General features: G+C 48.7%; 1 protein-coding gene across 2 annotated transcripts in view; it reads right to left on the bottom strand.

Moving 5' to 3' along the window:
- Window positions 1-467: 467 nt before the first annotated feature.
- TRAPPC10 (trafficking protein particle complex subunit 10) overlaps window positions 468-14,801 on the bottom strand; it is an 86,899-nt gene continuing 72,565 nt past the window's right edge. For both annotated transcript variants that reach the window (XM_037043071.1, XM_037043072.1), the window contains 6 exons: window positions 12,575-12,675; window positions 11,125-11,251; window positions 9,905-10,075; window positions 5,099-5,276; window positions 2,456-2,650; window positions 468-2,207 (listed from right to left, as the gene is read on the bottom strand). In XM_037043071.1, coding sequence (XP_036898966.1) covers window positions 1,969-2,207; window positions 2,456-2,650; window positions 5,099-5,276; window positions 9,905-10,075; window positions 11,125-11,251; window positions 12,575-12,675 — 1,011 coding nt within the window. In that variant the 3' untranslated portion in view covers window positions 468-1,968. The remainder of the gene's footprint in view (window positions 2,208-2,455; window positions 2,651-5,098; window positions 5,277-9,904; window positions 10,076-11,124; window positions 11,252-12,574; window positions 12,676-14,801) is intronic.

The following is a 14,801-nucleotide window of genomic DNA, read 5'->3' as shown; positions in this document are numbered from 1 at the left end:
TAAATCTATACCATTAAGAATTGCATCCTGGGATTAAAGCCCAGGCTTACAGCCCAGACACCAAAGTCAAACAGAAATAAGGATACCATTAAACCACACTGTCCTTTCCCGAAGGAAGAAGAAAAGCTACATCACGCAGAGAGGAAGGGTCCATCCCTTTAGCTCTGAGGCCGACCACGAGGATTAGAGCTTTTCTGAAGGAATCAAATCTCAAGGATCTATTCATTCACAGGGCTTGGTAGATATAAAGGGCAACTGTCAATGTTTACAATAAAACAAGCTTATTTTAGAAACCTGAAACCATCATTAGAGGCTGAAGTTCTAATTTGCCCAACTAGCTGACCAAGTTTATTAGTTTTAAGCTGCTCATAAGGAAGACCAATTTCTGGAAAGTTTAATGAAACACACCAATATTTATCTTCTTCACATACTTCTCCGATTTCTATAAATGAAAAAGACATGAGGGGGAAATCATACCGCCTTTATTTGGGTCGACAGACAACCTACAGAAAAGCGATGGCAACTGCTCTGCTGTGTGCGCACCGACAAGACCTCTGCACCCCCAGCCTGCCAGCCTCCCCCCTCAGGGGCCGAGCCGGGCTGGCAGCAGCTGCGGAGGCTCCTTCTGTAAGGCTTACACATCTGAGGTTATTCACGTGAGGCCCCATCCTTTCTTGCATTAATCGGGTCAAGTTCAACCTCAACAGCACTTTCTCAGTGAATTAAGAGTTCCCTTTTTCATATGTACAAAAATACATCGCTTTGGAAAGCTGGAAAAGGTTTAATACATACATCACTTATTTACAAGCTGTGACTTTCACACCAATAAAAACAAACACATATTTATTCTGTCCTTGATTTTTGGTGCAACTTACACATAAACATTACATCAGTTAGTCTGGACTTTAAAAAATAATAAATCAACCATATGTACAGTTACATTTACAACCAAAAGCAAATTAACCTGTCGGTATGGTGTGACTGCAGTTTAGTGGGCCAGCACAGAACACGCCAGGACTTCCGTCCCTCCTACGACCTGACCAGAAACACACCGAAGGGCCCCTCCAATTGTCACTCAGATGGGAACTGTTAATCACTAAGATGTAAGGTGCAAAAAAAATATTGATTATACAGTTACAATTACAAGTAAAGACTCTAAGCTTAAAGGTGAGAGAAAACACAACATATTTACCCTCACATATATAATTAAAATAAATATATATTTAATTTCAAGTGCATATGATATTCAATCAACATTATGAGGGAAAAAGGGTCCCAGAAACATTCATCCCTAAACGGCTTCAATACCGAGCTCTTTGTCCCGTAGGCCCTGCTCTAGTCTGAAAGTACCTTTAAAACGGCTCCAGCTAATGGGTGCTCCAGGTCGGCCCAGTTCAACATCCCAAGGCACAGAAGGGGTTGTTCCCTCCCCACCCCAACCCTTAGTCCCACCTACCTGCCCTAAAAGGGGATTTTTCTAGAAAAGCACAATTAGATGAGCTGAGGTAAAGGACTGTGTTACCCCTTAGGAAACTGACAAATCCACGTGGTCCAGAAATCGGGCAGCCGTGTGACCAGAAAGGCACACGTGTGTCACTACTAAGACCGAAAGGCCTGCTGAGTCTCCCTGGAACCGGCAGACTGCAGGCTGCCCAGGTGGGAGACCCCTCTGAAGAGCTTGCGTGGGCGGGGAGTGAGGGATAAGGGAGTGGCCTCTGGGCCAGCACTGGAGGACACCAGCACAGGGACAGGGAGATGAGAAAGGAGTAAGTAACCTTACACCACTGACAACACGAACTAAATGTTGGACTCTGCTGGCCAGCTGTACATGGAGCCTCTCTGATGCTTCGGTGGCCAGGCAGAGTCCCCAGGTGTGGTTAGAGCCAGAACGTTACAATGGAGAACAACCGAGTCAGGATCCCTTCGAGTGCATTCACACGGGGTCTGGGCATGTTCACCGAGGCCTGGTCATGTGACACTGACTTCAAGAACATGGTCGTCTTTGCTGGGGATGACCAGGATCTGCAGGCCTGTGCTGGAGTTGAAGACCTGGCCGGGTGGCAGCGCCTGCAGCCGGGGCATAGGCAAGCCTTTGTGCTCGCTGCTGGTGGCCGAGTGCACGCTGCCCCTGCTCTTGACGCTGCTGCTGTCCAGCTGGTCGTCCACATGCTTGTCCACGGACAGGCTGTCATTTTCTATCCAGCTATCTGCAAAACACAGAGGAGGTGAGATACAGGCCACGAAGCCACAGACCCTGACCCACCCTGGGGAGTAGCAAGCCACCCAAGTCACCCTTAGTGCAGCGGCAGGTGGACTGAGGCAACCCCTCACAGGGAACCTAGCACGAGGGCCCTCAAATGACTGAGCTCCAGAGCAAATGCCTGTGGCTTGCAGCCCAGACTCGGGAAACATGCTGTGACCAGCAAGCTTGCTCCCCGCACCACAGAGTCCTTACCAGCATCCAGCTGTGAGGAGTGTGCAGAGTGATGCGGGAGGTACTTGAACAGCCTGACGTCGGGAAGGGGCAGGTAACCTGCAAACAGGGGCATCACCTCCATGTGGACTCTGTGCGTGGCCTGAGGGACCACAGGCATGGAGATGACTCCGGAACTTTTCCCACACACTGCCCAATTGCTGCTGTTGTCGACCACTGAAACCAAGAGGAAAAAACTCCGTTACCCAAAAAAGGGCACACACAGTCAGACCCAAAGAAAACAAAACATCAATAGTCTCATGGTCGGTACAAAACCCCAAACTGGGACACAGGTCTCTGTCTCTGTGTCTCGTGACCACGCGTTCTAGTCAGACACAAACGGCGGAGTGGAGTAGCCAAGACACATGGCGATGTCCAGGGAAACCACTCTTCTCATCAATGAACGATCAAGGATTCAATTCTGACTGAAGTCACTTTGCAACAACCTACGTGTGTGGTTCTTCCGGTGCATGGCCGTCTGGCTGCTACATGAGGAATGTGAGCGGGACCGGGGGGCGGGGCATCTTCTAAGTGGGGGCATCAGAGCAGAGGGTCTGTCTGAATCCCAGCTGCCCTCAGAGTCTAAATACACAGTAAGTGTTGTTAGTAACACTAACTATAACACAACTGTGTGTAATCCAGTGCAATTCAAATACCTAACTGACTGGGCACTTCAAAGTACATCCAATAGTGTCCTTGTCCTCAAGAAGCAGAAGACCTAGCAAAGGGATCACAGCAACCGGGGCATGGGGACACAAGGCAAGAGCCCAGGAGCCTGTGACCACAAGTTCCACAAGCAGCGAAGAAGGGCTGCAGAGGTGAGTTTCCTGCAGGCGGGCACACCTCCCAGGATGAGTGGTGAAGGACACACAGAGGTGTGCAAAGGACAGACAGCATCGAGGAGGGACACACTGGAGCAGCAGTTCCCACAGTGGGGTCCTCAGGGCAGACCAAAGCCATTTTCACACTCCGGTTTAAGTACACATCTTTTTCTAACTTTGGGAAATGATTACAGACTCATAAGTTGCAAACAGCAGAGAGAAGCCCGTGCTCCACCACCCGCCTCCCCAGCCTCGCCGTCCCCAGCGACGTAGGACGCGGCGTCGGCCCAGAGCAGAGTGTTGGACTCCGAGCCCACCACGAGTTCGCCAGCTATGGCTGCTCAGTCTTGGGTTTCTGCAGACGTTTTCTTGAAAAATGCGCCTGTGACTTCAAAGAAGGGGCCAATAACACAATCCGAAACACTCAACACAAATCTGAACTTTGGAAAATCTGCACTTGCCATTGTGAACTTGACTGTGTCCCTATAATCAGACCATCCTGCTGAATTCGGGGTGAGTCTGTGACAGTGTGTGATGAGGGACACCAGCACTGAGAGGGTCTGCATAACTCAGGTGACCGCAGGACCGGCCCACAGACGGGGAAAGCCTTTTGAAATGCAGGGCAGATGGAAGGTTCCATGAAACCCGTACGGAAGGGCCATTCCCATGAGCTCGGATTCTGCAGTGTCTAGACCGTAAAACTGCCACCTGTCAAGCTTTGGTATGGCATCAAAGAAGACCATCTATTACAGGAAGGCTATTAAAATATTCCTCCCGTTTCCAACCATAAGTGTGGGAGACTGGAGCTTCTTCACATACGTGACCAAGACCATTACATCACTGCAGACTAAATGCAGCAGGCAGGAAAACTCGAGTTAATGTCATTCTCCTCACTACTTTTTGTTGTTGTTTTGGAAAACAGTTCTGTTATCTTTAAGCAAGTAAATAAATGTTTGGCTTCTCTACCTTTCCCCACACCTCAATCGTCCTGTAAAGAATAAAGGGTCTTGAACCTCCAAACTGAGACCTGCTCCTGAAGGAGCCAGGCCCTGGGGAGGAGGGCTGCCAAGGGGTGTCCGAGTGATCAGCGATGAGGGGGCCTGGGCACGTCGGGGTCACTGTGGGGGTCACAGCGGGGAGGGGAGAGTATGAAACGGGAATGAAAGAAGGCTGGGGGGAAAGGGGCAGGAGCCATGATCAGAGGACACCTGATGGGCTACTCGGAGTTGGGACTGTGCTGCAGGAAGTAAACAGAAGACCCTGAATCATGGGAGAAAGGGAAGGGCCGCTCCACGTGGCAGCTGTGCTCAGTCCTGAACCCAACAACTGCTTGATAAAACCTGTTAGAAGAACGACTCCGTAACAACCAAGTTCAACTTCCTGTGAGCCTAGGACCACATTACAGAAGGAAACCTTCAACGAGACCTTTTAATTCTAAAGTGTTCTTGCTTTTTTACAAAGAATACTACACTTTGTGAGAGAGTGGACACAGTCACTTGGAGCACTGGATTAGCGCAACANCCATGATCAGAGGACACCTGATGGGCTACGCGGAGTTGGGACTGTGCTGCAGGAAGTAAACAGAAGACCCTGAAACCTGTTAGAAGAACGACTCCGTAACAACCAAGTTCAACTTCCTGTGAGCCTAGGACCACATTACAGAAGGAAACCTTCAACGAGACCTTTTAATTCTAAAGTGTTCTTGCTTTTTTACAAAGAATACTACACTTTGTGAGAGAGTGGACACAGTCACTTGGAGCACTGGATTAGCGCAACAGTTAGGGAAAAGAGGCCTCAGACCTACCTTCATACATGAGCTTGGTGGAAAAATGTTCCTCAGATTCTGTCAGAGCTTCGTCCCTGTCCACCTCCAGGAGGTCCGAGAGGCGTGTGATGGACACCTCCAGGGCGCACAGCGAACCTGTCCTACAGAGCTCGGCCCCCGCGGGGGGCAGGATCTCAGCTCTCACGTCATATAGCGTCTGGGCAGGAAAGGGGAGAAGAGGACAGAGGAGATGCATCACCCTGGAGACAGATCTGAAAACACAGGCTCTGCGGCAGGCAAGGTGCTGTCCACAGACTTGGAAGTGAACGGAGGAGACATCTGCTCAGTTGCTGTGGCAGCAGGTGGCCAGCAAAGCAGCCATGCGCCTCCTCTGCACAAGGCGGTGGCCCTGCGGTCCTGCTTCAGTGAGCACCGAGCATTTTGGAGCACGCACAGCGGCACAGCGCTCTCCACGTGCCAGTCCCCCAAACTCCACATCACCACCGCGGCGCTCACTTGCTCCCTCGTCTATCCACCTACACTGACGTAGTCACCTAGCGTGTTTTAGGCAAATTCCAGACAACCTGTCATTTCACCCGTGTATACTTCAGTACGTATGACTAAAAACATGGGTGTTTTCTTACCAAAATATGATGCCATTATCACGACTGACAAAATTAGTGTTAGTTCTCCGGCATCATCCAATGTCAAGTCATAATCCACTTCCTCTTCAATGCTTCCTTCTCCATGACATGTTTTCTGGTATCCATGCCTATTCACACCCACCCAACACCTGCCGCTGCCCAGGACAAAGACCCAAAGCCTGCACAGGGGCCAACACCCCCCTGCCGCACGCTGCTGCTGCCACTGCCGCTTGTGAAGGCAAGCCTCCTTCCTTTCACAATACTGTGGAGAGCGTAGCTTAGCTACTCCATGGTACTGCTGCCTCCCCTTCCATTTTGTTTGGTCCAGTGGCCTGCAGAGACCCTAAATGGACCCCACCCTGGATCTACGATTTTCAAGCTTTCCCATCTCATAGCGCACAAAAACTAATTACGCTCTTTGGGTGGGAACTGACTGATCCAGCCCCAGCCCGGGAACCTCCAAGCACTCCACCCACAGACCCGCAGGAGGGAGTGCAGGGCACCTCCTCCCGGCCCTGAGAACCTTCTCTATTTCCATCCCCGTGTGGTCTACTACTGTGGAACCTCAGCTCACCACCCAGCGACCTGTGCTCCACTTACTGTTAATTTACATAACGGGCACACAAAGTAATTACAGTATAATTTGATTTCAAGTGTTCTGCTGGTATTGTAAAATGTTCAAAGAAAAAAGACTTCAGAATTTTAGAAAGGCTGCTGCCGAGGTACCACATTTTCCTGGGAGCTAACGAGGCTAAGCGGTAACCCCTGATGGGCCTCAAGCGGTGATCCGCCCATCCAACACGACCCTCTGGGGATGGGGCAGGCTTCTACTGATTGGAGGGCGCTCCGACTGGACACAAGAGATTCCTGCACATGCAGGTGCAAAGGGACACAAGCAGGCAATGAGATGTCCATCTGTCCTGGGGGCAGAGCAGTGGCGGACAGGTGAAGGAGCGCTGCACAGACAGGGACGCCCCCCCCTGCCACAGAGCTGCCCGAGGGGTCTCCTGCTCCCAGGAAGCTCCCGGGTACAACCCACCACCAGGACTGCTTCTGAGCTGGGTGAGTTTCAGTTACAGGTGACACAAGTGAGTGTGCTCCCCAGTGCGCTTGGGAGCACCTGGTCCCCGCCTTTCTGGCTGCATGAGGGATGGAGGACAGCAGCCGAGGGGAAGCACGGGACCGCAGTGAGCAGGGAGGTGCCTCCCACACATGACAGCAGCTGCTGGGGCTTTAGGGACAGTGTTAAAGCTTATTTCTAAATAAATAAGAGTTTATTTCTAACATTTATGGCCAACTGATTATCAACAAGGGTGCCAAGATCATCCAATGGGGAAAGAACAGCATTCTCAACAAATGGTGTAGGGTACCTGATTAATCACAGGGAAAGAATGAATTTGGACCCCCTATCTGTCACCACACACAAAAGTTAACTCAAAATGGATCACAGACCTCCATGTGAGAGCTAAAACTATAAACTCTTGGACGAGAACTCAAAGGAAATCATTTTGACCTTGCGATAAGCAATGATTTCTTAGATCCTACACCAAAAGCACAAGAAATAAGAGAGCTTAGTCAGTTGGACTTCATCAAAATTACAACTTTGTTTCAGGAGACCATCAAGAAAGTGAAAATACAACCTAAAGAATGGAAGAAAATATTTGCAAATCATATCTCTAATAAGGGACTGATATCGAGAATATATGAGCTCTTACAACCCACTAATAAAAAGACAACCTTATGCAAAATGGGCAAAGGATCTAAACAGATGTTTCTCCAAAGAACGTACACAAATGGCCAAAAGGCACAGGAAGGTGCTCAACACCAGCAGCCAGCGGGGAAGTGCGAATCAAAAGCACAAGATGCCACTGCACGCCACTGGGAGGGTGACAGTAAAAAGCGCAACAAAAACCAGTGCCGGTGAGGAGGTGGAAGGGAGCCCTCAGACATTGCTGGCAGCGATGCCAAGTGATGTCCTTGAAGGACAGTTTAGCGGCTCCTCAAAGAAGAACACAGTTACCAGACGACCCAGCAACTCCACCCAGGTATTTACCAAAGAAAACTGAACAGGTTGGTGCAGAAAAACTCACACAAGGGTTTCACGGTACTGTCACTCACAGTATCCCCAGGGTGGGCACAACCCACTGTCCAGCCACTGACAACCGAAAAACAAACCGTGGCCTACCCCTCTGCACAATGGAGTATTACTCAGCCACGAAAAGGAACGAAGTTCTGATCCTGCTCCAAAGGGAGTAAATGTATTCCAAGGGAAGCAGGCACGAAAAGCCCACACGCCACCTCACCCCATGTGTATGAACTGCTCAGAACAGGCAGACCCGGGCAGAGCTGCCTCGAGGTGGTGACCACCTGCGGTCAAGAGGAGGACAGGATGGGAGTGACTATTCATGGGACACACGGTTGCTTTTTGGGCCGATCCAGGTGTTCTCGAGCACAACTACAGTGACAGCTGCACTGCTGTCAGCGTACCACCAAAATCAAATGTACCCGTTCAATGGTGAACCTCATGGTACATCAGTCATATCCCAATAAGGCTTTTTTAAAAAGTGGTATCCACATATTTGGTCCTCAGAATATCTTTTTGTTCTCCTGGGAAGAACAACCCACCAGACATTTTTCTCTGGCCCTTTACTCAGCTTGCACTGCTCTAAAGGAAATTTTTTCTATATTCTGGATTAGAAGAGGAAGCAAAAAAGAGAAGTACCAGTGAAAACAGCTAACTGGTCAATAATCATTTGCAGCAAGCAAAGCAGATGAAATTTCTGCAGAGGTTACTATGTGACATTTGATACTCGGTTGCTATTAACACATCAAAAAGGTACCTGGTTTATACAACACTGCAAAACAACAGCTATGCCCACGGTCATGTTTAACACTAAAGCTAAAACGGACAGAGAAATAAAACTGAAGGGTTGAAACAGTCTTTTGGTTGAAGGCAGGTACTGAAAAGACTGGTCAACACAAACGCCTCTCAAACAAAGCGCTATCTGACAGCTTCAGCCGTAAAGAGGAGAAAAGGAAACACCACAAAGTTGTGGACACGGACCCTTAAAATCACAGGTTTCAACTACACAGATGCACTCACTCACACGTGGATTTTTCCCCACAAATACTGTCAATGTAATTTCTCTTCTTTATGATTTTCTTACTAATGTTTCTTTTCTCTAGCTTACTTTATCGGAAGAATACAATATATTGTATAACACACACGTAACATACAAAACTTGTGTTAATAGTCTATGTATGTTGTCAGTGAGGCAGTCAACAGTGGGCTCCTGATAGTTAAGTTTCGGGGGAATCAAAAGTTGTGTATGGATTTTCAACTGCATGGGAGTGGGTACCCCTCCCTCCCCAAGTTGTTCAGGGTCAATTGTGTTTTCACCTCCTCTACCGAACACAAAACCCAACAATCTCACTGAAGAAATGGGAAACAACTACCTACTCACCCAGCTCAAGGCTTCTTTCAGCTCCATGCACAGACTGTACAGAAACCTTCCCAATATTAAGTGAACTTCTGTAATATTTTTTCTTTTAGAAAATTCAATACGTCTTTATAACTCAGCCTCCCCCCCCCCACGTAACAGTTCATGATCAAGCTGCAAGGACTCTTAAGAAACAGTTTCAGAACATTACTGTGTCAGCCAAGGAAGAGAAGGGAAGTGCAATAAGAGGTCTTTGGTCTTTTTGTTTAAAAAAAAAGTTTTTTTAATCCTCATCTGAGGATGTTTACCAATTTCAGAAAAAGAGAGGAGACTGGGGAGGGAGCAAGAGAGAGACACTGAGAGACAGAGAGAGAGATCAATGTGAGAGAGAAACACCATCAGCTGCCCTCCATATATGCCCTGACTGGGAATCAAACCCACAACCCTTTGGTGTACAGGACGATGCTCCAACCAACTGAGCCACCTGGCGAGGGCAAGAAGTCTTCGGTCTTTACGGTTACAAACACTCATCCTAGAGCTGCCAGAAATAGCACACGGGCATGAACGTTTCTCCTGAAAAGGACCTGGGTTCAAACACTGTCAGTCAGTGATTTAACTACTCCAACTGTTAACTGTTTTCCTTGATCTGTTCCTTCATTATTTTGAAAGATTCTGTCTGATTTTTTAGATTATAAAGAATATGGTGTCGCCTTTCACTTTCCCACCCTGCACTCCCACCCCCAAAATAACTCAATACATACAAAGAAGTTTTCCACTTGGAATTCGTAAGTATAGGGCTTTAAGGAGACAGTCAGCCGTTCTTGAGAGGCAGGGCGGAATCCCACGGAGAATCGAGCGTGCAGCGGAGGGGGCGGCTCTCGCGTCCACGTCAGCTCCCAGACAAAGAACACCGACTGCTGGCTGCAGACGCGCTGCGGGAGAGCAGCTGTCAGTGCACAGGGACAGGCCCCACCCCGTCCAAGGTGCACCTCCTCCGAAGGGAAGTGGGTGAGATGGAGCAGCAGAGACCCCACAGGACCCCAGACCTGACAGTCCAGCATGCGCCGCCCTGCGCCCACTGGGGCCCCCTCCTGCCTGCCTTTGCCCCTGGAGAAGTCTGCACAAGGCTGGCAAAAAAAAAGCTTTACCTTTTTAAGATTTCAGGTGCTTCATAGCATCGGAGATTAAAAAGCTTTAAGGACGGTTACAAGTAGAGAGTATCCCATACATTTCCAAAATGGGAAATGCATCGACCAATTAGAAAGGACACCTACATCCACACCAATCACTTTGTCTTTAACACTGAGTGACAGGAGGAACTGGAGCAGCGCGTGCGCAGTGTTCACCCCTGCAGCACAGCCACAGACTGGGGTGGGGTTTGAAACGTTCCAAACGTGTTTTGGGAAAATCTTTTGAAAATGCTGAAGATCAGACATCCTTTAAGAAAACTCTTGCTCTTCTAAACACTCAGCATTTACTGTCTGAAAACACAGGTGACATGCAAACAGGAAGAGCAAGGTCAGGATGCCGCCAGGCAGTGTGAACATGAGCATGAGCCCCCGACACCAACACCTCTGACTCCTCCCTGGGGCATAGGCAGGCATCTGATGGCAGGTGGAACGGCACGGCCACTGTTCCCTGTCCAGGGGAGACTACGAGTAAGCTTGTGGTGACATAAATCTGTGTGCAGGGACAAGGGTCAGAATTCATTCTCCTGATGACACGACATCGCTCCATTTCCTAATCTCTCCCCACACTGCTCAGCCCACAGAGTGGGAGGCAGACACACACACCACTGCAGCCCAAAGCTGTGCTTCCAAGGGGTCTCACGTGCACGCCCATTGACGGATTGCCAGCATGCCATTCTCTCCCCAGAACAGAGGGTCTAAAGCACACGATCAACGTTCCAGGTGGCTCGGCCACTACACACTCACTGTCCTGGGTCCTGCCGAGTTCATGCCCAATTCTAGAAGACACTTACCTGCTGGGACTCCAGGTTCAGCGGCAGTAGCTGCAGGTCAGCACTCCCCCCAAGGTCTACCAGGGCGCTATCTGACAGGTGGAAGTCAAGTTCCGACAAATTCTGGACACAAACTTGAATGTATTTCCTAAAGCAGAAAAACAAAAAACATGACTTTGACACTTAAGAACTTTATGAAATATATGTTGGCTTTGTCAAGAAGAACCTCTCTGGGGCATCAGAAAAGTGGTAAAATAACTAAGGACCAGCTGTTACACATATTCCTACTTTTTATTTCACTCATAGAAGAGCCTGCGAGCACCAATCTTTCTGAGGAGCCAGTTCTGAGGAAAGCAGAACAAAGCGCTGTGGTCCTGACACAGCGTTCTGACACACGACTGTGACTGAGTCCTCTGAACGTGGAGCAACTGACCACGACCACTGACGTAGGCACGAGCAGGGGCCAAGGGACCACTTCCTCATGGGGGAATCAAGCACAGGGCTCGATTTGTTTCTGTCACACGTGAGCAGCTGTGGAAAGCCGACTGATCTTAAAGCAACTCAGGCCGTTTATTACTTACAGATGTTTTTAACCATTAACATCTCTAGTTCCCTGACTGCAGTTTAAAGGGAAAATGCTGCTAGAATAATGTTCCACTCTGAATAGGGTTCTGACATTTTTGTTTCCAAATTACCCAAATAACCAGTAGATGAAGCAGAAGGGGACGTCACATTGAGAGGCCAGGCCCGCCCAAGCCCTGTGGTCAACGTGAGCATCGCCACCTCTAGGCAACAGGATTTCGTGTCTCTGGACGCAGTGACACCCGAAGCCCAGGGCCGCACCTCCGAGACCCGGCCTCTCCAGAGCCTGGCTCCGGATCCCATCAAGCCTCCAGAGCAGTGGCTCTCCACTGGCAGCAATTTCCCCTCTGCCCGTGCCAGGGGACATCGGGCAATGTCAGGGGACATTTCCGCTTGTCACACTGCCGGTGGGCAGGATGGGACGTGCCCCGGCGTGAAGTGGGTGAGCTGCTAACACCGTACGGTGCGAGGACAGCACCCACGGCAGAGGGTTATCTGACCCACAACGTCAGCAGTGCTGCGGCTGGAAAGGCCTGCTCCAGAGGTAACCCGGGGTTCACGGGGGGACTAGTTTAACAAACCCGAGAGTTCGGACCGGGCACACACAGAACAGTGGACTCCTAGAGGAGACCTGACCCAGGGAGAAAAAGGCATCTGATAATCACATGTGATAATCACATGGGGCTTGCTTGGGGCCCGCATCCCACAAACCAACAGTGCAGAGTCACTGCTGAGACAGCTGGGGAGATCTGAGCACAGACGGGGTGCTGTAGGGGACAATGGCATCACAGTCATGTAACACAGCATGCTCAAAGTCATCGAGGTCAAGCTCTGAACAGCAAGGGGCTCTGTATCAAAGAGCCTGGGACAGGAGCAGGGCCTCCCTTACCGTGTCCCCGATGACAGCAGAGCATGTGTGGTCCTGAAGGGCATGCAGAACGTCAGTGCGATGACGGTGGAGTAGATGGACCACGGGCACTCGATGGACACCTGAGGAGAAACAGAGGGACGCCATTCAGACTGCTCCCCAGCGGCTCAGCCCCCACCACCGTCCATCTGCATCTGCAGTGGCAGCCAATGTCCTGCACACCTGATGGCTTTCCGATTCCGTGTTCAGAAGAAAGCCCCATCAAACACGTGCACAGACACAGGAGAGACACAAAGCTGCACATACAGTCAAGAAAAATGGACGTGGAACTGGCAGAATGTCCAGAAGTCACCAGAATGGTCTCGATGGCTGCAGAGCAGAGGCCACGGCGAGCAGCACAAACCCCACCTCACTGTCCTCGCATGCGTGGCCACCATGCCAAACGTAATTTCTACAGCACAGGAGGCTTTCACAAAGGGCTTTTAATCACTATGTCCAGATGACACTGGTCAGTCACTACCTAAACAAAAGTAAGTGAATAATCCAAACATCTAACCCACATGTGCTGAATGCCTAACTGAAAACCCATCAACTTGGGGGCACAGTGTAGATCGAGTTATTAATTCTTCTAAGGACAGAAACCAGGCCTCAAGCTTCAATTTATATAAACAAAATACTGAGTATGGAAAACTCTATCATTCAGCACGACTCTATGAGCTTACCAAAGTAAGTATCATCTTTGTCTCCTGAACCCTCAATCAAGTGAGGGGAAAAATTTCAAGGACTGAAAAACAAAAACATTATTCCAAAGGCCCTGACTGGTCTGATATTCTATGCCATAATCTCTGAATGACTGCGTTTCTTAGCCTTTTGGACATACATTAAAAAAATTAGTCATTTAAACTAAAACAAAAAGAGAAAACAGTTCACCCATTTATCCCACCAGCAATCACCCATCTTCTCTGCATCTATGAAGTCAGTTTTGTTTTGTTTTTGATTCCACAGTTAAGAGATGATACAGTATTTGCCTTTCTCTCTCTCACTCATTTTACTTAGCCTAATACCATCGAGGTCCACCCACGTTGTTGCAAATAGCAGGATTTCACCCCTTTTTTAGGGCTGAACGACATTCCACTGTGCGTGCATGCATGCGTGTGCCTGCACGTCACTCCTCTGTCCACCCACCCGCAGGTGGACACTTACGTTACTTCCCTATCTTGGCTATTGTATATAATGCCACAATGGACATGGGGCTGCAGATGTCTCTTTAAGTCAGTGTTGCTGTTTTCTTTAGATAAATGTCCAGAAGTGGGATTGTTAGATCACACAGTTCTAGTTTTAACTCCTTGAGAACTCCACACTGTTTCTCACAGCGGCTGCGCCAATTTACAATCCCACCCACGGTGCACGATCATTCCCTGTTGTGCACATCCTCGTCAACACTTTTTATTTTTGACTTTTTGATGACAGCCATTCTGACAGGTGTTAGATGGTACCTCACCGTGTTCCCATTGCATTTCCCTGGTGATGAGTGATGTTGAGCATCTTTTCATGTGTTAGCCATCTGTATGTCTTCTTTGGAAAAATATCTATTCAGATCTTCTGCCTCTTCTTTAATTGGATTGTTTGGGGGTTTTGCTTTATTTTTGCCATTAAGTTCTATGAGTTCATTACATACTTTGGATTTTAGCCTCTTACCAGATATACCGATTGTAAATATCTTCCACACTCAAAGGGCTGTCTGTTCATTTTGCTCATGGTTTCCTTTGCTGCGCAGAAGCCTTTTAGTTTGATGAAGTCCCTCTTGTTTATTTGTAGTTTTGTTGCTTTTGCTTATGGTGTCAGATTCAAAACATCATCACCAAGGCCTATGTCAAGGAGCTCACTGCCTATGTTTTCTCCTAGGCGTCTTATGGTTTCAGGTCTTACACTCAAATCTTTAATCCATTTTGAGTTACTTTTTGTGTAAGCTATAAGGTTGTGGTCCAGTTTCATTTCTTTGCATGTGACTGTCCAGGTTTTCCCAACACCATTCACTCAATACATGTCTTTTCCTGTTGTATATTCTTGGATGCTTTGTCATAAATTAATTGACCATGTAAGTATGGATTTACTTCTGGGCATTCTATTCTTTCCCAATAACCCATGTGTCTGTGTTTATGCCAATACCATGCAGTTCTAATGACTATCGGTTTGTAATATAGTTGGAAATCAGGCAGCACGATGTCTCCAGCTTTGTTCTTTCTCA

The sequence above is a fragment of the Sturnira hondurensis genome, unplaced genomic scaffold (genome assembly GCF_014824575.4).
Source record: "Sturnira hondurensis isolate 20B ecotype Veracruz unplaced genomic scaffold, ASM1482457v3 Scaffold0003874, whole genome shotgun sequence".
Lineage (NCBI taxonomy): Eukaryota > Metazoa > Chordata > Mammalia > Chiroptera > Phyllostomidae > Sturnira > Sturnira hondurensis.
The sequence above is the reverse complement of the archived record's forward strand: the minus strand, read 5'-3'. Positions and strand labels throughout refer to the sequence as shown.